Source organism: Rhinoderma darwinii, chromosome 8, assembly GCF_050947455.1.
Source record: "Rhinoderma darwinii isolate aRhiDar2 chromosome 8, aRhiDar2.hap1, whole genome shotgun sequence".
Lineage (NCBI taxonomy): Eukaryota > Metazoa > Chordata > Amphibia > Anura > Rhinodermatidae > Rhinoderma > Rhinoderma darwinii.
The window spans coordinates 16,019,553-16,045,730 of NC_134694.1; the positions used below are offsets into that span (position 1 = coordinate 16,019,553).

General features: G+C 42.1%; 1 protein-coding gene across 4 annotated transcripts in view; it reads left to right on the forward strand.

The window, feature by feature from the left end:
- Window positions 1-26,178, forward strand: part of LOC142659299 (uncharacterized) — a 158,104-nt gene that overhangs the window by 128,508 nt on the left and 3,418 nt on the right. For all 4 annotated transcript variants that reach the window (XM_075835290.1, XM_075835291.1, XM_075835292.1 and 1 more), the window contains 7 exons: window positions 8,910-9,696; window positions 10,227-10,304; window positions 10,918-11,029; window positions 16,155-16,294; window positions 17,621-17,706; window positions 18,787-18,935; window positions 21,536-22,640. In XM_075835290.1, the coding sequence (XP_075691405.1) occupies window positions 8,968-9,696; window positions 10,227-10,304; window positions 10,918-11,029; window positions 16,155-16,294; window positions 17,621-17,706; window positions 18,787-18,935; window positions 21,536-21,699 (1,458 nt within the window). In that variant the 5' untranslated portion in view covers window positions 8,910-8,967 and the 3' untranslated portion in view covers window positions 21,700-22,640. The remainder of the gene's footprint in view (window positions 1-8,909; window positions 9,697-10,226; window positions 10,305-10,917; window positions 11,030-16,154; window positions 16,295-17,620; window positions 17,707-18,786; window positions 18,936-21,535; window positions 22,641-26,178) is intronic.

Here is a 26,178-nt window from a genome sequence, read left to right on the forward strand (position 1 = left end):
CTGCTGCTTGGCATAGGTTAACGCCACTTTCTGTAAAATAAGCCATACAGTTTGTGACACCCACTCCCTTTTCCTGACACGTAAATTTGTAAAGTGTCCGGGGGGTTGATAAATATGGATTTGAGGGAATAGGCCGTTGATAAATGTCGCATTCATACGATTCATTGTAAATGAGTGACATTGTCGCCGCTGTGAGTCACACAGGCAGCTGAAGACTATACTATGGCTGTGCCTATTACGGGATGTTTATATAGTGGCGGTGTTGAACGTTCAGAGCAGACCTGTTTATACGTGTGGCTCGCTGTGCTACGATGCTGTGTGAATGAGACCTACAAGAAGAAAGATTTCCATGACTTAAACATCTATGATCTCCCCTGAGTATAGTCCAATAGTCCATTAATTTTTGATCCATAGGATTCTGCCGATTAGCATTGTTTATGCAGGCACAGTGCCATACATGTGACTGTGGCCATGCTAGGTACTGCAGCTCATCCCATTCATGTGCACAGAACCCAGGGATTATTGACACCCTCTATGAGCTCCTTCTTTGGCAGGCTCAACACGACCATCTTCCCCGGGCGATAACTGCTGATCTCCAGAGGGTAAAGAATCTGGACCCACTTCAATCTAAAAAGGAGTTGCGTGACCAAGGAGCCTCACACACGAGCGTGTTTGGTCCGTGATATACGCTCCGTACGTCGGCCGCGTTTCCCGAACCGAACACACTGCAGGGAGCCGGGCTCTCAGCATCGTAGTTATCTATGACGCTAGGTGTCACTGCCTCGCTGCGGGACAACTGTCCCGTACTGAAAACATGATTACATTATGGGACAGTTGTCCCGCAGTGACACATAGCGTCCGATAACTATGATGCTAGGAGCCCGGCTCCCTGCAGTGTGTTCGGTCTGGGAAATGTGGCCGACATATGGGCCGTATATCACGGACCAAACACGCTCGTGTGTGAGGCTCCTAAGACATTCCCCGTCTTACTGATAGGACAACCTTTTTAAAGGAAATCTGTCAGAAACAACCCATTGGGGTTTGCGGGTCTAGTCCAGGCACCCCAGATAATTTTGCTGGGGTAAGCTGCAGCCAGACATTTCCCCTAAAGGGAAATGTAGGTATGATTACATGGACAGCTCTAGTCTGCCACAACAGGAGCCTCTCTTAGGCCCCATGCACACGACCGTGCCCGCAATCACGGCCCGCGATTGGGGGCATGGCCGGCCGCTGACTGACAGCCGCATTTTCGGGCCGTGCTCCCATACAAAGTATGGGAGCACGGGCCGCAAAATGCGAAAGAACGGACATGTTCCATAATTCCCGGAACATTTCCACTGCACGGACACCCTTCCGTAGTGCTACGGAAAGGTGTCAGTGTTCAATGAAAGTGAATGGCTCCGTTTTTGCGGACCGCAATCGCGGTCCGCAAAAACAGAGGTTTTTTATGGTCGTGTGCATGGGGCCTTACAGATTGGCTCATGGAGGGGTCCTGAGCAGGGGACTCTCCTCTGTGATACCCATATGGCCAAAGGGTATCTTCACACATTGCGTAAATGTTGCAGACTTTCCGCAACTGATTTAATTGTGAAAATCTGCATTGTATTACAGTAGCAGCAGAGTGGATGAGATTTGAACAAATCTCGTCCACACGCGTAAAAAAACGGGCGAAAAAATGTCATAAATTAACCTGCGATGCAGTTTTCGAAATCCGCAGCATGTTCATTTCTGCATCGGAATCACTGCTTTTCTGTTGCAGGTTTTCCCCATGAAATTCAATGGGGAGGTAAAACCCGCAACAAATAGAAAATGTTGCGATTTTTGTGTCAGAAAAGCTGCGATTCAGCCGCAAAAATAAATAAATCGCAACTCGGGAAAAAAAGGAGAGGAGCTTTTTGTCATTTAAAATGACTAAAAAAAGTTTATACCTCCCACCCGGTCGTTGTCATAGCAACGGGTTGTCTGTCCAGACTGGCCTGTTGGGATGACGTGTCATCCCAGGAAGCCGGACTACAAGGACAACAGGGAACACGTTACCATGACTACGGAGAGCAGAGTAAGTATACAGTTTTTGGTGTTTTTTTCACTTCCCTTTTCCCATCCCTTGGTTGAACTTGATGGACATGTATCTTTTTTTTCAACCGTACGAACTATGTAACCGCTGTTTTCTGCATTCCGCCTGAAAAACTGCAGCACAATTCGATGCGTTTTTTTGGCCACAATTTTCTGCGGGGTCCAAGGTGGATATGCTGTGTACTTTTACGCAGCGTATCCGCCCTGTGTGAACATGGCCTAATAGGGCATATGGACAGGAGTTGTCTTCATGATACAAGCCCTTTAAAGAGGTTTTGTCACCAGCAGCAGAGGTTGTGATTCTATTAAGGCCGGATTTACACAAGCGTTTTGCGTGCGCAAAAAACGCGGCGTTTTTGCGCGCGCTAAAGGCACTTAACGGCTCTGTGTGTCATCACCATATGATGCGCGGCTGCGTGATTTTCGCGCAGCCGCCATCATTATGGCACTCTGTATGTTTGTAAACAGAAAAGCACGTGGTGCTTTTCTGTTTTCAATCATAGTTTTGACTGCTGTTGCGCGTTTCGCTTCCATGTGCTGCGCGTTATTTTTACGCACCCATTGACTTCAATGGGTGCGTGATGCGCGAACAACGCACAAATATAGGAAATGTCGTGTCATGCGAAAATCACGGACTGTCTGCACGGCCCCATAGAATAACATAGGTCCGTGCGAGGCGCGTGAAAATCACGCGCGTTGCACGGACGTATTACACGTTAGTGTAAATAATCCCTAAGTGATAGCCCTGTAATATTAATGTTCTTGTTGACATCAGGATTAGGGTATGTGCACACACAAAATGAAAAACGTCTGAAAATACGGAGCTGTTTTCAAGGTAAAACAGCTCCTGATTTTCAGGCATTTTTTTTTTAGCAACTCACGTTTTTTACGGCAGTTTTTGGAGCTGTTTTTCTATAGAGTCAATGAAAAACTGTTCCAAAAACAGCTCAAGAATTGACATGCACTTCTTTTCCGCGGCTGGTTTTAAAAACGGCTGTGTAAAAAACGGCCCGCTGGAACAGAACGCCGTTTTTCCCCATTGAAATCAATGGCCAGATGTTTGTAGGTGTTCAGCCCCCATATTTGTAAAAATAGGCCGTGTGAGCATACCCTTAAGAGGCTCTGTCACCAGATTTTGCAGCCCCTATCTGCTATTGCAGCAGATAGGCGCTGCAATGTAGATTACAGTAACGTTTTTATTTTTAAAAAACGAGCATTTTTGGCCAAGTTATTACCATTTTCGTATTTATGCAAATGAGGCTTGCAAAAGTACAACTGGGCGTGTTGAAAAGTAAAAGTACAACTGGGCGTGTATTATGTGCGTACATCGGGGCGTGTTTACTACTTTTACTAGCTGGGCGTTGTGTATAGAAGTGTCATCCACTTCTCTTCACAACGCCCAGCTTCTGGCAGTGCAGCACTGTGACGTCACTCACAGGTCCTGCATCGTGTCGGCACCAGAGGCTACACTTGATTCTGCAGCAGCATCAGCATTTGCAGGTAAGTAGCTACATCGACTTACCTGCAAACGCCGATGCTGCTGCAGAATCATCTGTAGCCTCTGGTGCCGACACGATGCAGGACCTGTGAGTGACGTCACAGTGCTGCACTGCCAGAAGCTGGGCGTTGTGAAGAGAAGTGGATGACACTTCTATACACAACGCCCAGCTAGTAAAAGTAGTAAACACGCCCCGATGTACGCACATAATACACGCCCAGTTGTACTTTTACTTTTCAACACGCCCAGTTGTACTTTTGCAAGCCTCATTTGCATAAATACGAAAATGGTCATAACTTGGCCAAAAATGCTCGTTTTTTAAAAATAAAAACGTTACTGTAATCTACATTGCAGCGCTGCAATAGCAGATAGGGGTTGCAAAATCTGGTGACAGAGCCTCTTTAGGTTTACTGATTTATAATAGTAAGGTGTGTGACTCTGTCATATATAGCGGGGTATATAAAGATGATTAAACATCATCAGTGCCTGACCTCACAAATGCTCTTTCGGCTGAATGGGCGCAAAAAGTGTGAACATACCCTTACAGCTCCATTTTGTTCAGAGCCACAATAGGGATTGTATATAGGTGCATGAACCCTCTACTGTACCTCCGTATGTCTCCAGTTTCAGAGTTTTTCTTTTTCCCGTTCAAATCTGACAGAAGAAATTGTGGCGTGCTCCGTTGTATGTATGGAGATATTCTCTACTAGAAGCGTATCTTTACTTCTGGAGGACAATATCTCCGTACACACAAAGTCCGACGGAGTCTGTAATCCGCGTGCCAGTGTGCATGAGCCGTTATAGTTTTGTTACAAGCAACTATGGGGATAATTCATCAACATTTCTATGCTAGTTTTCACAGAAAAGTCGACAAAAGCGCCAAAAAGTTGCAATTTGCACTTCAACTTTTGGTCTTTCACGCCACCCTCGCCACTTTTGCGGGATGGGGTGAGGCCTCTGGGAGAGGGGGCGTGACCACAGAGGCCCAACAAATTTATTATAATATACCCCAGAAAACTGGCGTAGATTACAGTGGAAATTTCACTATATGGTGTGTGGCTAACTACTTTGCCCTGCCCCGATTAGACCACGCCCTCCCTCCCATTGGACAATAAATTAAAAAAAAATACAAATTATTCTACCCCCTACGCTCTTTTTCTCTCCCCTCTGAATCAATGGTAATGCAAACGGAAGCTATGGTTTCCATTTGCCTCTCTATTCATGGGTTCCTCCGTCAGAAAGGTCTGACGGAACCCATCAACGGAAACCGAACGCTGAACACACCCTTAATAAATTCCCCCCTTTATCTTCTGTTCAAAAAGTAGTAAAGATCGGGTGACCTGCTACTTCAGTGCTTTACTAAACTCTGATACTAGGGGCCTCATGCATAAAAAATAGTGTTCGTGTTGCCCAGAGCAACCTGTCAGATTATAACTTTTATCCTCCCAGCAGTTCTCTTAAAATGAAAGAGGCGATCTGAATGGTTACTATGGGTAACAGTCGCTTGACACTTTCTCTTAGTACAGTTCTGGGCCCTAGGTGGTTTAGATGTTGCAATTGCAAGTTCTGTATTAAACCACGTTTCCTTAAAAATGTTTCCTTATTAAATTAAAAGGGTTGTATGGAATTAGAAAAACATGGCTGGTATCTCCCCAAAACAGCACTGCACCTGGTTTACAGGTTGTGTGTGGTATTGCAGTTTAGCTTTATTGAACTAATGAGGCTGAGCTGCAATACCACACATGACCTGTGGACAGGTACGGTGTAGTTTTCAGAAGAAGGCAGCCATGTTTTTGTAATTACGTACAAACCCTTTTAATTTTTTCTTTAATTATAGAAATGTGGGATGATCCAGAGCAGACTTTGTACCTTTCTTCCTTTTTGCATGGGAGATTATGGTAAAAGTACAGGTGCCATTCATAGGGGCAGAGCTATAGGATTGTCAGGTAGCTAATGCTCCTAGAAAATACTTCTGGTGGTTTTTGGGTTGTTTTAGGCCTCATACAGATGGCCTAATTATGGTTCTGTGCAACCTCATTGTAAAGAGCCATAATAGGGCGCCTGAAAACTTCTGTGAGGTGCTTCTATACCTCCGTATGCCTCTGATTTCATACATTGTTTTGTTCTATTTTTGCTAATTTGTCACATTTAAATGTTTCAGATCATCTAACTAATTTTAATAGAAGTTAAAGTGAACCCGAGTAGATTAAAATTACAATTTTAATGGTGCTTTTCAATGATAAGTTGATGGCCAATCCTCGGGCCACCAATATCTGATCAGTGGGTGTCCAGCTCTCTGCACCCCCCGCCGTTCAACTGTTTTGAAGCGGGGCAAGCGCTTCTTCAGTCCTGTCACTGCTCGTACTGTGACTCGCCGACACACTTAAAGAGAAGACTCGCCTTCTTTCATTCACTTAAAGAGAACCTATTAGCGTTTCAGTGAGATTTACAGCAAGGTAAGCGTAATCTCGTTTTAAATGCCAGGTTACATCGTAATCTCGCCAGATTTTGCTTGCCTTGCTGTCAATATCACACAGACGCTACAGAAGTGTCAGGATTCTGAATAGACATCACGTCCTGGCTGCAGGTAATGTATATTCACTGTCAGGAGACGCTTGAGTAAAGTTATATTGTGTTTATGTGGCTGCACATAGTGATGTAATAAGACCGCTATGTGCTGTGTAAATGAATGGAGAGAAGTGTATGATGCTGATTGGTCACTGATTGGTCAGCTTCATACACTTCTCCCCACAACGCCCACTTGGTCAAAAAGTAAAACACACCCAGTTGTCCGTTAAGAAGCTCATTAGCATAAAGCTAAAATAGGTCATAACTAAGTATGGCAATGATCGTTTTTCTAAATAAAACACACTGCTGTAATCTACATTACAGCGCCGATCGCATCATGTACAAGATAGGCCACTTATAATGTGGTGACAGAGCCTCTTTAAAGAGGCTCTGTCACCATATTATAAGTGCCCTATCTCCTACATAAGGAGATCGGCGCTATAATGTAGGTGACAGTAATACTTTTTATTTAGAAAAACGATCTATTTTCACCCCTTTATGAGCGATTTTTAGCTTTATGCTAATGAGTTTCTTAATGCCCAAGTGGGCGTGTTTTTACTTTAGACCAAGTGGGCGTTGTACAGAGTGTATGATGCTGACCAATCAGTGTCATACACTTCTCTCCATTCATTTACATTACACTAGCGATATAGCTATATCGCTATGTGCAGCCATATACACAAACACTAACATTACTGCAGTGTCCTGATAATGAATATACATCACTCCCAGCCTGGACGTGATGTGTATTCAGAATCCTGACACGTCTGTAGCGTCTCTGTGAGATTTACAGCAAGGTAAACGTAATCTCGCGAGATTACGATGTAACCTGTAATTTCAAACAAAATTACGCTTGCCTTGCAGTGTCAGGATTCTGAATACACATCACGTCCTGGCTGGAGATAATGTATATTCATTATCAGGACACTGCAGTAATGTTAGTGTTTGTGTATGTGGCTGCACATAGCGATATAACTATATCGCTAGTGCAGTGTAAATGAATGGAGAGAAGTGTATGACGCTGATTGGTCACTGATTGGTCAGCGTCATACACTCCTCTGTACAACGCCCACTTTGTCTAAAGTAAAAACACGCCCACTTGGGCATTAAGAAACTCATTAGCATTAATCTAAAAATCGCTCGTAAAGTGGTTTAACACCTTCCCGACCGCCCACTGTCTTTTGACGTCAGGCGGTGCGGGTGCTTAGTCTACAGAGACGTCTTTTGGCGTCGCTGCAGATCAGGCTGATGAGCGCTCGTGTGAGCGCTCATCCTCTAAGCAGGAGCTGTTACTAACGGCTCCTGATCTTAGAGCAGCCTCCTGAACACAGCTGGGGTCGGCAAACATTCGGACGCCAGCTGTGTAACCCTTTGATTACCGCAATCCGTGACCGCGGCATGATCAAAGGGAATTCCCCTCTTTGATCGCATCACCGGGATTCCAGTGATGCGATCAAACAATGGGGAATCCCTCTGCAGTCAGCCCTGGGGACCTACAAAGGACCCCAGGGCTGTCTGTTCCGTGTGCCTGCTGTTCGGGCACACTATGTGCTGCCCGATCAGCAGCCTGTGTCATAGTGACACAGTGTAATGTATTAGCGTACAGAAGTATGCTAATACAGTACAAGTAAAAAATAAAGTTACAAATATGGGATTAAAAAAAAAAAAGTAACAAAACAAATAAATAAAGTCCCAAAAAGAGTCTTTATTTTGCATTAAATACATTTTATTGCCCCTACACTAAATAAAAACAAAAAACCTACGCATATTAGGTATCTACACGACCGTAATAACCTGAATAATTAATCTAATGGGTTATTTAGCGTGAAACGTGAACGGGATAAAAAATAAACCAAAAAAACTATTCCGAGAATCGCTTTTTCCTATATTCACGCCGTAAAAAAAATTTTTTTACCCCCAAACTGTGGGAAAAATAAAATACTATTTCTCTCGCATTAAACAATCACAGCCACGTCAATGAAAAAATAAAAAAGTTATGGCTGCTGAAACGCAGAGAGGCAAAAACAGAAAAATTGAGCTGGTCATTAAGGTCTTTTCAGGCCCGGTCATTAAGGGGTTAAAATAGATCGTTTTTCTAAATAAAAAAACACTGCTGTCACCTACATTACAGCGCCAATCTCCTTATATAGGAGATAGGGCACTTATAATGTGGTGTCAGAGCCTCTTTAAATAACATGTTAACTTTGTTTTTTGGGTAATTACGATCGCGGTGATACCATACGTTTGTAATTTTATTTCTTTTTTACACTTTTACTAAATAAAACCACTTTTTAAGGGAAAAAAACAATTCTGTGCACCTTTTATTAATTTTTATTTCACATTAATTCATAATTTTTTCCCACTAGTGGACATCAATGTGCGATCTTTTGATAATATATAATGCTTGGGTACAGAGCCAGTACAGGCGAACAGTGATCGGATTTGCGGGTTGCCGATCGGTGACAGAGGAAGCCCCTCCCTTTGTAAACCACTTAAAGACCGCGGTCGCTATTGATCTCAGCATCTAAGGGGTTAAATGGTCATGTTTGAAGGGAACTTTGATCGCTACCGTTAGAGTGGGAGCCTGGCTGTCATGAGACAGTTTGACATTTGAGTATGTACGTATGGCAAATATGCAAAAATAGAAGGAATTGAGCAAATACTTTTTGACAGCACTTTATGTATCTCTTGCTACGATGTAGGTAACTGATCTGATCATTTTTAACTTTAGGCTCTTGATATTTAATATTGCCATGTATTTGATTGTCAGATGATGGGACATGTTGAGCAATAGTGAAAAACTATCCCTGCTTTGAAGTTCCTGCACCATGAGCTGTCCAGAGAAGAATGAGGAGTGCTGTTCTCCACCAGCTAAACAGAGGAGAGTTTTGGAGACAGAGGAAAAGAACAATGGAGTTCTTGATCTGCCGGATAGTCAGGAAGCCGAAGCTGCTCTGACTTTATGGGAAATGACAAACTGGAGAGAAAATTCAGAGGATAAAGAGCAGCCAGGCAATGTTATTCCACACACTCCAGAAAATGGCGCAGCAGAAGACCCTCATGCGAGACTACCTGTGTGTACACCAGAGAGGGGCGATACAGGGGAAAGCGCAACAGGAACCCCGCACATCCCTGAAGGTGGCGAAACGGGGGAGAAGAACACCACCCCATCAAAGCAAGACGCCTTAAAAAAGGATGCAGCAGGGAATGAAGATTCAGGTGATCAACGGAGGAGATGTGCACAGCCAAGTCTAGAGATAGCAGACTCAGAAGAGCTCGCTGTTCTGTCACCGCTTTCCTCAGATTCAGAAACGGGTGACCATCGATCATGCAGTGAGGGGGATGAGTGCTGCATTGTATCTGTTGACACCCAGGCTACCAGCACTGATCGCTCTCTGCAAGACCTGGAATCAGTGCAGCAGGAACTAAGGTCGGTGAATGAACGGGCTGACCGTGCTCTGCTGCAGCTGAAACGGAGATATGGACAGCTGAGAAAACCACACATTCAGAAACGCAACACAATTATACGTACAATCCCAGGTTTTTGGGTCACTGCTGTATCCTATATAACCAGTTTGTTACCCTTACTTTTAAGATTTTAACAATTTCAAGCCAATTCCAGGCAGTCATTAAAAGTATTATTTGTGTATAAAGATATAATAGGTGTCAGCAGAGCCAAGGATGGAATGGTTAGTAGTTTGTGGTGATATGGATTGAGGAAAAAAACATACTAATAAGGCCAATCTCACAGCCTAGGGTTCTATGGGGATCTAAGTTTTGTTTAGTAGAACCCTAAGACCCCACTACAGAAGAATGCCACTGTTACAGCCTCGAGAATCTGGCCTTTTTTGTCAATGCTGTTGACAGATTTGTGATTGCTGTACACTGAGAGACCGTGTTGTGGACAGGTCTGCTTGCACCACATAGAGGACATTCATTTGGGGGAATTATACACATTTTTATAATTTCTCACACAAGGTTTACACCTGTTGTGGGCATTTAAGTAATTAAATTATACAAGGTATATATTGAGAATTCTTTGTTAGATATAAAATACCGTTGTTTCCTTAACGTTACACATTTTCAGTTTCTGAATCACCCGCAACTTTCTGCTATGATTGATGACCGTGATGAAGATACATTAAGTTACATGAACAATTTACAGGTAGGTGTGTTGTACCCTTAATTTGAACCTGCTTATATTAAATGTGCATATACTTTTAAGGCGTTATCCAACAAAAAACATAATCTATCCACATGATAGGTGATAAATGAACCCTCCACCGATCACTAGAATGAGGTCCAAAGCAACCTCGTTCCTCCTCCAGCACGACCGCAGTCAGGAGGAGTTTGAATGGTGTTTTGGTCATGCATGCGCCCTGCTCCTCCATTCAATGTTTACAGGGTCGACAGACAACAGCTCAGATGTTTCCGTCAGCCCCCTAGACATTGAATAGAGCGGCCTGTCACATGCTTGACCACTGCTTCTTTTAAACGCCTGACTGTGGTCGTGCAGTGAGGATTAATGAATAACCCTGTAGCCCTTAATCTAGAGAACGTAGGGGCTTTCAGTGCTGGCGCCTCCAGCGGTCACGCATTGATCGACTATCCAGTGGATAGGTGATTAATTTTTTAATTTTTTTTGCAGGATAAACCCTTTATTTGCATCAATTTTAGTTCTCTGGTTAGTGCAGTGCTATGACGTAGAAATGTCTTTACACCACAATTCTTTGTTGTATTCAGTCTTCTCTGTACCAATACCATGATCTTTAATTTAGGTTGAGGACTTTACACACTTAAAGTCAAGTTGCAAGATAAAATTCTATTTCAACTCCAATCCTTACTTCAAGAATGATGTGATCATCAAGGAGTTTCAGTATGGTACCTCTGGTGAGTATTAACTAGAGTTGGCAAGATCAGTCTGGTGGATTTGGATTTCCTTGTTATCCTTCTCTCGTGTGTGTTATGAGAACCCTCCATTAAACATTAATTTGCCCATTTTAATCTGCAGATAAGTCAACATTTCGACTATGGCACTGAATCTAAGGCTAAGTTCACATCTCGTTTTGTGCACACGTTTGTGGTATATGACGATGTATACGTTTTTAAAGTTACAAAAACGTATGCATTTGTAACATACGCTATTTTTTTTTTTTTGTAGTATACGTTTGTGTCCGTTCTTCCAATAGTGTATGCGTTTTTGTTCTTGTATGCAAATGTAGGGTTGAAGAAAGCATACGTCCACCAAACGTCGCCATTGACTTCAATACAAATAAAAATGTATAAGTTTTGTAAAAGCGTAGTAGACTGCTTTTCAGGACATGAAGGAAACAAAAAAAAAAAAAGGGATAGAACTTAAGCACACAAAACGTATGCACAAACTACACTATTAGGGCATCTGTCTTGACCATGGAAACCAATGTACACGTTTTGACGCTGTTTTTCATGTCAAAACGTTCATGTCGGACGTACGATAAAAACGAGATGTGAACTTAACCTAACTTGGCACAATGACTTACCTCAAGTAAAATAATTATTTGTCTGCATTCCAAATGCATATATTGGACTGTAAACATGTATATCATATTGGAGACACAAGTCCTTCCTGGATTGTCTGGTAGGACTGGAGCAGAATGTGTTCTTCATAGCAACTGCAATGAACAGTGTTAATTGACAGAGAAATGTCGTACGCAGTCTCCATGAAGTGAGTACAGCCCTCTCCAGGGCGCTGCATACAGAGCTTTATCTGTATGTATAGCGTTGATATCCTGCCTTATCTAGGCCTCCAGCAGTACAATAGAGCATTTTTAAATACCCTGCCCATTAAGATGACTTTGTTTATTCCGTTCCAGTCCATGCAGGAAAGCTGACCATTGAGCTGCAGAAAACAGGAGGTTCCAGTCTTTATGGATAGTTATAGAAACAACAAAACAAAAATGTAATTTTCAAATGATACATACCCTTTAATTTGGTATTGTTACCTTTTAAAAATATAAGGTGTGCACGTGCTAAACCCTTAGTAACATACTTTAAACATTAAAAACACATCAGTCTTAATTTGGCAAGTAAATTGTGTCATGCGCCATCATTTAATAAAAAATATTTACCATAGCAAATACAGCGCAGGAGGAGCCTGACCTCGTTCGCGACACCGCATTCCCTGAGCTGGGGCCCGTCTGCCCCAGCTCGTATCCTGTAAACCAGGACAGCCGGGCCCCCTGCCACGGCTGTCCGGCTTTCGTTACTGCCCAGGCCCAAAACATCCTGGGGACTTCCCGTATAACTAGTGTCCCCCCACGTGCGAGTTCACCCGCCGTATAGCTAGTGGTAAACTCGCCGTGGTCCACCACCGAAACCGCTCTTAGCAGGGGTGCAGTGCCACGATCCGACACCAAAAAAGGTAGGCTCCTCTGCCGATCTTACCTTTTTTACCCCCCCCCTCCACTCTTTATTTAAAATACATTATACAGCTCAGTTGGGTGAACCCGACCGATTGCGGCACCTCACGTGATGGGCCCGCCTGCCTGCCCCAGCCCTCCTAAGGACTAGGAGCCAGCGGTGCACGCGCACCTCCACTGGCTCCCTCTGAGCAACCGCTGGCTACCATGACCAACATTCGTAGTTGCCCAAGTCCATCCGAACCGGGGACCAGCCGTCTAGCTTGTGTCCCGAACCGGTAAGTCTTTCCTTCTCCTGGTAAGTACTGCCTTACCTCTCTCTGCCCTGCCCTTATAAACCTTTACACCGCCCCCCTCCCCTATCGCTCATTACTTATGCGCTCACCTAGCTCTTACCACCATCACTCCCCTTTCCTACACTTATCTCCAAGTGAACAAAGCGTTCACCCCCCTCCCCCAGACATGCTGGGGCCGTTGGCCATGCGGCCAGCACCATTTTAAAACCTCTGCTACACCTAACCACCGTTATCAGGGACGCCCTGGCCCCCCCCCCCTTATGCTTCCTCGGGCCTAGTCGTCCGTCGTCTCTAATAAATTTTAGTTTAGATTAATGTTGGTACTTATCAATCCGCCTCTTTTATACAGTTGATTCACCTGTCAATCAGATGCTATGTTCACACGACCGTTTTCATGAGGAAAATCTAACGTCGAACTGGCTGAGAATCTGCAGCAGAAATCTCAGGGTCCGCCTTCTGCTGCAATTTTATAGTTAGAGGCTCTGTCACCACATTATAAGTGGCCTATCTGGTACATGATGTGATCGGCGCTGTAATGTAGATTACAGCAGTATTTTTTTTATTTTATTTTTGACAGTTATGACCTATATTAGATTTATGCTAATGAGTTTCTTAATGAACAACTGGGCACGTTTTTACTTTTTGGCCAAGTGGGCGTTGTGGAGAGAAGTGTATGACGCTAACCAATCAGTGACCAATCAGCGTCATACACTTCTCCCCATTCATTTACACAGCACATAGCGATATAGCTATATCACTATGTGCAGCCACATAAACACACGATAACGTTACTGCAGTGTCCTGACAGTGAATATACATTACCTCCAGCCAGGACGTGATGTGTATTCAGAATCCTGACACTTCGCTAACACAATCCCGACACTACAGCACAGCGAGATTAGGCTGTAAACTGTTATTTCAAACGAGATTACGCTTGCTGTGCTGTAGTGTCGTCAAAAATGATTGTTTTTCTAAATAAAAAACACTGCTGTAATCTACAATCACATCATGTACAATATAGGCCACTTATAATGTGGTGACAGAGCCTCTTTAAACAAACCAGCCTAGTTTCTGCACACAGGATTACCTGTGGCTACCTAACGCTGTTTTTGTGGCAGGCTACGTCGCGAAAACGGTGTCAAGAAGTGACATATCACTTTTTTTCACGAGGCGGTTTGCAATTCCGCCTGCTGAAAATTCTGTACTGTATAAACAATGGGGCGGTTTCTTATTGAAGACAATAGCAGGCTTTTTACAAGTGTTTTTTACATTGATTCCGACGCGGCAAAAATACGGAATTGGTGTGAAAATTCTGCTGTGTGCACAGGGCCTTAGTGTTTTGTAAGGTAATATAATGAAAACAAATGCATCTTATTTATGCCATTCTTACATTTCAGCTTCCATAATGTTTCTCAGTTCTGTGTGAGGACAGTCCACATTGGCAGTTCAGCCCCCATGACTAGGTCATTGACATGCTTGGAATGCAGATAAATATTGCATTTGCTATTTGAAGAGAAAATATTAAATTAGGCACAAATATTTTTCGAGTAGTTAATGTAAGGGTGAGGTCTATTCTTGGGATGGGTAACCTTTTGTCACTTTACAGGGTTTTATCTGCATCCCCTGGGATGTTTAGTTATAGGTGGTGCTTGAGGTTGTCGATCCCTAAACCTTTTTATGATTTACTGAACAATGTGCTTATTAATCATATCTTATCATTGATACTTGTTTTGGCATTGTTTCTCCATGGAAAGACTTAGCATTTGTTTTGTCTAAAAAGTCAGCAGTTAACCTCAAAGTACTCCACGCTGATACCCAGCGCCAGGGCCGTTTTAGTACATTTGTGCATCTAGTTCAAAGATTCCACGAGTGGCCCCCCCAGGCTTGCTGATCATTTTCATACTTACCCTACCTATGCATACATTATGTACACACTTTACATATATACAGTATAAAATCACCTCTGGGTGGGATCTAGTCAAGTCCTTCACAGGTCCCACAGTCCAGTGAGTAGGAGGTGAAGATTACATGTGGTCCCTGGCATTATTAGTGCAGGGCTGGCAACACTAGTTGTGACCCAATGCAGCTGCACCTATTATAGACCTGTTATAGGTCTTGCCCAGCTCTAGTTAAACTAACGCAGTCCGGTATACACCCGATAGTACCTAAATATGTAGTCATGTTTAGACCTTACTAGTGCTGTGTCATGATGCCACACCACGAATGTGTTGGTTATTATCGATCAACCTGCAGTTAGCTGAACATCAAGATAAAAGTGTGCTGATCTTGTGGAAGGCAGTGATCTGCCAAGTTATAATGACTATGTTAGAATGGACAGTGCTGCTTCTAACGGAGACAATTTAATGGTGAAGTTGATAGGTAAGCTGGGTCTAAAACTGCGTTCACACATTGGAATTTTCCGCCGCTTTGCTTTTACCATTTTTGCAGTAAAAAATGTCTGTGCAAACCATACCAGCATCTCTCAAGGCTTTGAATAACCAAATCAAAGAGGTCCCCCCCCCCCCATTTTCACCTCAAGGCACTTCTTGTCTGTTGTACACACATACTGGCTATAGACCGACTCATGCAGCTGTATGTTTACTACCCCATGTTTATAAGGGATGGCGGGACCCCTGTACTGACCAAGCACTTTGGATCACCCCTTTTACCTCATATATTGTAAGCTCTTGTGAGCAGGTTCCTCACTCCTCTTGTTTGAGTTCATTATTTTTGTAACTATGTAATGTCTGATATTGTCTGTACATGTTCCCTCTGAATTTAAAAGTGCTGCAGAATATGTTGGCGCTATATAAATAAAGATTATTATTAATTGAATTTGGCAAAATTGTTTATGAAATATATTACTTTTAGGCTATGTTCCGACGGAGTATTTTGGGGGAGGAATATCTGCCTCAAAATTCCGTTTGGAACTTTGAGGCAGATTTTCCTCTCCCTGCACGCCGATTTTTGCGGCGATTCTCGCGCCGTTTTTCATAAAACAGCGCGAAATACGCTTTCTCTGCCTCCCATTGAAGTCAATGGGAGGTCAGAGGCGGAAGCGGCCGAAGATAGGGCATGTCGCTTCTTTTTCCCGCGAGGCAGTTTTACTGCTCGCGGGAAAAAGACGCTGACGCCTCCCATTGAAATCAATGGGAGGCGTTCTCGGGCCGTTTTTGCCGAGTTTTGCGACGCGGTTTCCGCGTCAAAAAACTCGGCAAAATACTCCGTGTGAACATAGCCTTAAAGTAACATGGAAATTAAATAGCTTTCAGTGTAAAACCCTGTTCATACATGCAATATTCCATCTATTTTTTCTTTCAGGCCGCCTCACATCTCATTCCACTCCTATTCAATGGTGGCGAGGGCAGAACCCATCATACAGTAGCAAAAAAAATTCTACACCAAGTTTTTTCAGTTGGTTTTCTGATCACAGCTTCCCTGCTGCTGACCGTATCGCAACAGTAAGATATAAAGTTTCTTCACTAAAGGCTGAGACTACACGCGCAGACTTCTTGGAGCACGACAGCCAAAGGCCTAAAGCTACATTCAGACGAGCTTATCTAACCTTGGACGTGAAAAACTGCAGTTTTCCACATCCGAGGTGCACCCGTGCGGGACGCGTTATCACGGATCCCCTATAGACTATAGAGTCTTTGGAGGGATGCGTGACACGCAGGAAAATAGGACATGTCCTGTTTTTTCACGCACCCTTCACGTGCTCCGTTGAAACGACGGTCGAGTGAACTACCCCATTGAAATACATGATTCCATGTGACGGCTGTTGTTTTAACGGCCATCACCCGGATGAGATACACGCTCGTCTGAATGTGCCCTTAGAAATACATTGAATCGCGTTACATAAATGCACTGTTTAGCCCCAGGTTAAAAAAAAATGCATGATTAAAGAAAGTATTATTTTAAAATATTAAAATGTACCTCCAGTGATCTACATGAAAATGTACATGTAAAACACCTCTGTGTGTAAATTCAAGTTTCCGGTCTGTATCAATGGGGGACACAGACGATTGTGGGTATAGCTGCTGCCACTAGGAGACGTGGCACTAGGTGTTGGCTCCTCCCATCAGCTATATGCCTCCTGCAGACTCTGGGCCAAGCCAATTTTAACTTCATGTCCTTAGGAGGAAGGTACACATTTTTTTTTTTGCTGCATACTTTAGCATCCTCTAATGCCTCTCGTAGGCTTTATTCACACGAGCTTATCAGATTCACGCACGTTAAAAACGTGCTTGAATCTGGTCCGTGCGTGTTGCGTTATGCATCAGTGTGCTTTGCGAGTGGCATGCGTTATTCACGAACTTGCAAAGTACATCTTTTTTATTTTATTTTTTATTTTCAATCGAATTTATGCTCAAATCACGCACCGCACACGGATGTGCATCCGTGTACAGTGCGTGGTTTTCACTCACCCATAGACTTCAATGGGCGCGTAGATACGTGAAAACGCACCAATATAGGACATGCAGTGAGTGTCACGCAGCGGAATCTCGCTGCGTGAAAAGTCACTCATGTGTGAATGGCCCCATTGAAATCAAGACGTTATTCACGTTCGTGTGAATGGGGCCTTAATTGCAGGGTTCTGCAGACAGCAATTCTCTGACCACATTCAGTCTATGCTTCTTCACACCCCTAGAGACTAATAAACCCAAAGTAACTTCCATGTAATGTGTAGATTTAGAGATTAACGTGTTTGAATTAATTTATCTGACACATGGGTAATGTTTGGCAACTGCAGATGAATTTGTTACAAATGCATGTATTTCCTATAGATAATAAAAGAGGATCTTTGGCCAAATCCTTTGCAGTATTACCTTATTGGTGAGGGCGACAGTGACGAGCATCCAGCTGAAGACAGGTTAGTAATGATATATTAGTGCATTGTATCCATTAACCCCTTAATGACCGCCGATACGTCTTTTTACGGCGGTCATTAGTGGGCTTTATTCTAGAGCGCCGCCAAACTACGTCGCTGCTGTAGAATAAAGTAAACAGAGCAGGGAACCGTGAAATCTCCCTGCTCTCAGCTGCCAGAAGCAGCTGAGGGCTGGGGGCGTCCCTGCTCTGCCGGGTGAGATCGATATTAGTATCGATCTCACCTGTTTAACCCTTCAGATGCGGTGCACAATAGCGAGCACCGCATCTGAATGGTTTTGGAGAGAGGGAGGGAGCTCCCTCTCATCTCACTGACACCCGGCGATAAAATCGCCGAGTGTCTGTGTCTTCTATGGCAGCCGGGGGTCTAATAAAGACCCCCAGGTCTGCCTGCAGCGAATGCCTGCTAGATCATGCCGCAGGCATGACCTAGCAGATGCCTGTCCGTTTTAAACGGACAGGCAGTAATACACTGCAATACAAAAGTATTGCAGTGTATTATAATAGCGATCGGAGGATAGGGAAGTCCCCTAGTGGGACTAGTAAAAAAGAAAAAAAAGTTTAATAAAGTTAATAAAAAAAAAAAAGTGAAAAAAAAAAATGAAAAACCCAGCTTTTCCCCTTACAAAATGCTTTACTATTAAAAAAAACGACAATAAAGCAAAAAAGTTACACATATTTGGTATCGCCGCGTCCGTAACGACCCCGACTATAAAGCTGTTACATTATTTAACCCGCACTGTGAACGCCGTAAAAAATAAAATAAAAAACAATGGAAAAATTGCTGTTTTCTGTTAATCCTGACTTAAAAAAAATGTGATAAAAAGTGATCAAAAAGTCGCATCTACTCTCAAATGGTACCAATAAAAACTGCAAGTCGTCCCGCAAAAAACAAGACCTTATACAGCTATGCCGACGCAAAAATAAAAAAGTTACAGCTCTTCGAATGTGACAATGGAAAAATCTAAAAAATGGCTTGGACATTAGGGCCCAGAATGCCAGCAGGGGGAAGGGGTTAAATAACGCTCTGTTGTTTACGTCACGGTTCTGTTGTGTTTTATAGTGATCCAGAAAACACAGATGATTGTGTTGTCATTGTGGATGATGATGATGATGATGAAGAGGAAGGTGGAGGAGAGGAGAATGAGGAAGATGATGATGATGAAAATGATGTTCATGAAATATCTGATAATACGGAAAAACACACAGAAGGTAAAATATCAAACACACTAGCTGTTAGAGGTTCTGCACGACTTAGCTAAAATATTCAGTTTTCATTATTAACTTTATTATAATCCGGCATGGGACATTTTTGTCACAAGATGGATTATTAGGATTTCTGGTCTGGTTCGAAATTAATGGTATTTTACTGTATTACGCTTATCACAATTGTATCTGTCACCAATTTGTAGGGTTTAATCAGTATTCGTTTATAATATATATTCCCTTGTGGGCATTCTGTTAAATTATATATTTTACAAGTTTTTAGTGTCTTTGTGCCATTTTTAAAGGGGTTATGTGGGGAGCGAAAATTATTAGCAGTGTAGTCACTGAAGTATGTGAGTACACACGCTAATATACATTCCGGCGACGCTGATTCTGAGATTTTAATACATTTTTGTAGCGCTGTCGGGGAACCGGAAGTTTAGTTGCACATGTTCCTCCATGACGACGCGAGTCTTCGCCATGTGACTGGCCCCCATGTACTCTATGTAATCGCTACTGCTCCTGCTCGTACAGCGGGGTCGGTCACATGATGAAGCGTTGTCGTCATGAAGAAACACGGCGCAACTAGACTTCTGGTCCCCTGACGAGCACTATAAGAATCTATTAAAATCTCAATCAGCGCGACGGGGGACTGGAATGTATATTGGCGAGTACTCACATACTGCAGTGACTACGCTACTAATACTTTTTGGTCTCCACATAACCCCATTAAGTAACTTTGAACTGAATTGGGGGACTTTTATAATTTGTTTGTTTCAGTTTTCTAATGTTAAAAAGTCGAAAAATTGCGACTTTTGCCGCATTTACACTGCACGTGGCACTTTACAACAAAGTAGATGCGGCTTAGCAGAAGGCGCAGGGCACGGCCCGACAAATGTACATTAATTTACGCTCATAGCTGGCGTAGATTTCACTTTCTGTTTCACAGACAACCATAGTTGCACCTAATTTATTAAGCGGTATGTACCTCTTAACCCCTTAGTGACCACTAATACGCCTTTTCACGTCGGTCACTAAGGGGCCTTAGGCTAGGCTGACGCCTTTTAACGTTTGCCTAGTCTAAGTCCTGCACGGGTCTCCCGTGCAGGCTGGAGCCGGGGCTCAGCTGTCTGATGACAGCTGAGCTCCTGCTCCAACGCCCACGATCGAAGTTTACTTCGATCGCGGCCGTTTAACCAGTTAAATGCCGCCGTCAATAGCGACCGCGGCATTTAACTTTGTTTACAAAGGGAGTGCGCTCCCTCTGTCACCCATCGGCGACCCGCGAATGCAATCGCGGGTCTCCGATGGGGTGTCATGGCAGCTGGGAGCTTGATAAAAGCCCCCAGGTCTGCCCTGGACATATGCCTGTTAGGACGCGCCGGAGGCACGTCCTAACAGATTGCCTGTCAGATTTACACTGACAGGCAACAATGCTCTGGTATACGAAGTATACCAGAGCATTATATCAGCGATCTGAAGATCGCACAGTAAAGTCCCCTAGTGGGACTAATGAAATAAATAATAAATGTGAAATAAAGATTAATAATAAAAGTCACAGTAAAAAAATCCATTTTTTTCCATAAAAAGTGGTTTTATTTAGTAAAAGTGTAAAAAATAAATAAAAGTACACATATATGGTATCTCCACGACCGTAATGACTCCATTAATAAAGTTAATATGTCATTTAAACTGCAAGGTGAATACCGTAAAAAAAACCTCAAAAAACAATGGCGAAATTGCTATTTTTTTCCATTGCCCCCCAAAAAAGTCATAATAAAAATGAATCAATAAGTCCCATGTACCCCAAAACAGTACCATTCAAAACTACGTCTCGTCCCGCAGAAAACCAGCCCAAAAAATCACTACATTGATGGAAAAATAAAAAAATTACGGCTCTTGGAAAGCAACGATGCAAAAACAAATAATTTTAGTTCAAAAGTGTTTTTATTGTGCAAAAGTCGTAAAACATAAAAAACCTCTACATATGTGGTATCGCCGTAATCGTACCGACCCATAGAATAAAGGTAACATGTTATTTACGCCGCACAGTGAATGGCGTCAATTTAAAAACGCATAGAACAATGGCAGAATTTCAGTTTTTTTTTTTATAATCCCCCCCAAAAAAAGTTAATAAAAAAATTATATGTACCCAAAAATGGTGCTATTAAAAAGTACAACTAATCCCACAAAAAACAAGTCCTCATATAGCTATGTAGACGAAAAAATAAAAACGTTATAGCTCTTTGAATGCAACTATAGAAAAACAAATAAAATAGCTTGGTCATTAAGGCCTAAAATGGGCTGGTCACTAAGGGGTTAAAGGGGTGTTCCCAACAGGCATTGATGGCATATCCACAGGATATGCCATAAATGTATGATCGATGCGGGTCCCAGATCTGGGACCTGCATCTTTAAGTACCGGGGTCACCCACCACTGAACTGGTGATAAAATAATCCCTGTCATAAACAATTTTACTATTTCATCAATCCAATTTTGTTTATATCTGTAAAGTTGTAGAAAGGTAGAAATTCACTTTAAATTATGAAATTGATAATGTAATGTGATAACGTGTCATTAAGTACTTTGTTTACCTGCTCTTCAGGTACTGATAATGACGACGATGACGATGATGAGGAGGAAGATTTGGAGGAAGACTCCGTGCCTGAGGAAATGGTGGAGTCAACTGTTGTTGATGAGACCAATAACGTTGTGTTGGATGCAGATGATTCAGAAAGCTCCTCAGAAGAAGGTGGCGACTCTGAGTAGGATACAAGGAAGACGTTGAATAGCTAAATAATTAGTAGGTGCAGGGAGTCCTTCACCCCACTAGAAGGCGAGTTGCACTACAGGGAGTAAGGTGTGTAGAAACTTGGTGAATTCCACTGGCATAGGATAAATATACAAATATTTGCGCAATTTCTAATGCCCAGCTCCATAAGCATGTCTGATCAGGGACTACCCATTTAAATGCTTTTCTAGTTAACGTAGTGGGAAAGTGGACATCTGCTTCTATCCCATTGCAGTACCCATAGCATTTGCACTGCAAAGTAGGCACACAGGAGCCAGATGTAAATCTTAAATACTGGATTTGTTAAGGTTGTACTCATTCTACTTATTTGAAAAAAGAAGCTATTTTATCGGTAAATTGTAAGTGGTTTTTTTTCATTTGAAAGATAAATAGATATTTACATTTTTTATAATTCAGGGGTTTTCTTTTTTCTTTTATCTTAAAATGCTTTTTGGCACCAATAAATGCCACACACAAAATAAAAGCACCAAGTAGTTTTCTGAAGGCCACTATTGGTAACCTTCTACCACACAGAAGATTTCTAAAAAAATACAGGTTTAATATTTTCACTGGTCAGTTATATTTATTTTTTCATTGCAATTCATTCCACATTCGTGCCGTCTTCTGTAGATTTCAACCATACTATTCCATGTAAAGGTTCAAATCACTTTCTTTACATGGCCCAACGCTTCCTCACGTGGACCGAGCCTTTCAAACCTCAAACCTGTCTTACTCCGTTGACACTTAGCAAAGCTGTGTTCCTTCTTCTAGCACAATAGTGTGTACACTGGCTTACTGTGTATGTGTGTATTTATAGAAAGAGAGGTGATTGCTAAAGAACTTGGAAGACCATCCTGCTTGTGTGCTTAGTAGTATGTGATACAGCGCTCAACAATTTGGAACATGAACTACCAGTGCTGTAAGTAGTTGGGGCATATTAGTTATCAGATGCACAATTTTGTTTTATGTTGTATTTCAAGTCTAGAGGTATCTTAACATTTTGTTTTAGCAGCCACTTTTTTTTTCTCACTTGTAGAATTTCGGTGCAAGCCACATTTAGCTAAATATGATACTGCACCCTGGTGGCAGCTATGTGATCTTACAGGCACAAGTCACTTGGCATGATAGCTGCATATTTGAGCAACGCGATATCTATTCTTTCACATACCTAGCACTCAGTAGGATTTGCTTATCCCATCATTTAATCCCACTGGAAGGGGCATCTGCACCTGCACATAATACCGCCCAGCGAGGTTGATGGTGTTTCTATTTTCACCGTATGTCATATCTTTTTATTGTAAAGGACTCCAAGGCAAATTTGGTTGCCAGGAGGAGTCAAAACAAATAAGATGTGCATCATTGGTAGTGAGAGTGGTGCCTGGGGATTCGGCTGTCATTCAGTTTAGAAACTGGAAATTTAATTATGGGGTAGAAGTTGCAAAATGCTTCATTTTCTGCTGCAAGGCAGTGTAATGCTCAGGATTATAGTGCACTGATTACCTATAGGACAGTTTATTCTTTACAAATGTTATCTTTCTTGGCAACCTGCACTGCAAAGGTTAATACCCTCCTTGTCAAAATATAGTATTGTAAATAGATTGTAACCTGTTCCTAATGAATTTCTGCTAGTCCTCTCTAAGTTGTTAAATAGGCTACCTGTGTTGCTTCATTTCCTTTGTGCTGTTATGGGAAAACATTTGCTAGGGAGATACGACCTCCCTCCTTTATTCGTATGTCATTCTCCATCCTTGCTGGGCTTAAACTCTCTCAGGGCAAATGGCTTTCCTCAATTGGAATGAAAATCTGGAGGTTTATTCTGCAGTATCTTTCCAGAATGGCTGCCCACGACAACATCCAGAAGAACAGAGTAAAAAAGGTCTCTAGGAAAGTTTGTTTGGTAAATAATTATGTAGTGTGATACGTGGAGTTTCCCTTTAAAAGAACTGCAGTGCCCTTAAAGCATAGATTCGGCTTTGAACATGATTTCACAAATATATAAAAAGGAGAATAACTTAAAAATTAAAAATAATCTTTGCATTACTGATCCTCTGATTCTGAGTTTCAACCTGTATTATAGCCCATCATGATTAGTACATTTGCAAATTCTGCTGGTAGCTAAGGTGAAGTCTCCTAGCAATCCCTGCTGTTTCAATGTCTGCACATTGTGGTTGATTTGGTAATATTTATTCAGGGAAGTATGCTCTATAAATCAGATCCTATACGGTTATCTGATGTAGACAAAAAAAGCATAATGTTGGAATACATCCACTCCATTTTATTAACCCTTTCCCCCTGCTTGCATTCTGGGCCCTAATGACCAAGACATTTTTTGTTTTTCCATCATCACATTAGAGCTATAACTTTTTTATTTTTGCGTCAACATAGCTTTATAAGGTCTTGTTTTTTGTGGGACAAGTTGTATTTTTTAATAGCACCATTTTGGGGTACATATAATTTATTCATTAACTTTTATTAACTTTTTTGGGGGGGGGGGATAGAAGAAAACCTGAAATTTCACCACTCTTTTTTTTTGCGCCCTAAATCTACGTAGTTTACCGTGTGGTATAAATAACACAATAACTTTATTCAGCGGGTTGTTACGATTGCAAAGATACCAAACTTGTATAGCTTTTGTATGTTTTACTACTTACACAGTAAAACACTTTTTTTTTTTTTCAAAATTATTTGTTCTTGCGTCTCCATATTTGAAGAGTTATAACTATTTTATTGTTCCGCCGATGCAGTTGTATGAGGGCTTTTTTTTTTGCGGGACGACTTGTAGTTTTTATCGGTACCATTTGAGAGTAGATGCGACTTTTTGATCACTTTTTATCACATTTTTTTAAAGTCAGGATTCACAGAAAACAGCAATTTTTCCATAGTTTTTTATTTTTTACAGCGTTCACCGTGCGGGTTAAATAATGTAACAGCTTTATAGTCGGGGTCGTTACGGACGCGGCGATACCAAATATGGTTAACTTTTTTTGCTTTATTGTGTTTTTTTAATAGTAAAGCGTTTTGTAAGGGGAAAAAGTGTGTTTTTCATTTTTTATTTTTTCATATATTTTTTTTTAAATTAAGGGAGACACTCGGGGATCAGGGACCTTTCTAACAAATAGGGATTGTCCATAGTGGACAACTCCTTTTATTTCCTTCTGTTCACTTTCATTTATGGCTGGCGTGGACTGAAGGGGCAGCACTCTGCTAAAAGGTGGGTCATAATAATATTTTCCTATTGCAGACAAAGCAGTGGGATAAGTGTCCTTCTGCAGCTAGTAGTCCTACAGCCAGACACAGAATTGAGAGGAGGAGGTGGAAAATTGATGATTTTCTGGGACACAGAGAGAAAGTCTTTTTATATATTTGTTAATTTTGATTGCAATATGAGGCAGTATAAAATCGAGGGAGCATAGAAAATTAAATAGGTTGTCCAAGGTCCCAAAAAAAGGGTTTGCTACTCTTCCATGGGATAGGTCTAATATTGCAGTTTAGGCATGTTCTTCGACAGGGATAAGCTGCAATATGTGACGACCCAGAGATTAATGTGTTGATGTCTCTGTAAAAAGGAGCCATCACTTTTTTTACGGTTCTGGACAACCTCTGCTGAATTTTTTTTAATTTATTTTTTCAATTCTTTATAATTATTTATTTTTGAATAATTTTTTTGTTTAGTATTAATTTAAACAATAACTGTACTTTCTTCAAACTTGTGATATGTCATAGAGCTATATCAGACGTTCGTGTCGGTGAAGGTCTGGAAGCTGAGACCCCCCCAATTGCCAAAACTAAGGTGCAGAAGTGCTCAGCTGAGTGCTACGCACTTTCGGCTGTGATCAGTGCTCCTTGTTAGGCTAAAGACGGCTTACATAAAACGTCTTCAGCATCGAAACCAAATTGAAAAATGCACCAAATCACATTAAAAATGCATGCAGTTTTCAGATAAGTTTTTCAATGCGGTATTAACTGCAACGTCTGAATGGACCTTTACACGGGCCCGTAATGAGCGCCGAGCGACGATTTAGCAAGTCAATCGGCGCTCGTTTAAATTGTTTGTCCCCATACAGTTTGCAATGTTGTGGGCAACACATCCTCTGTTTACACGAGGAGTTTTGCTTCCGACAAATTATGATTTTTAGTACCCTGTGAGACTACAGCACAGCGAGATCTCGCTGTAAATGACAGTTTACAGCGTAATCTCGCGAGACTACGCCTGCTATGCTGTAACTCACAGAGACGCTTCAGAAGTGGTCAGGATTCTGAATACACGTCACGTCCTGGCTGGAGATAATGTATATTCATTGTCAGGACACTGCAGTAACGTTACAGTCTGTTTATGTGGCTGCACATAGCGATATAGCTATATCTCTATCTGCAGTGTAAATGAATGGAGAGGAGTGCAGGATGCTCATTGGTCACTGATTGGTCAGCGTCATACACTCCTCTGTACAACACCCACT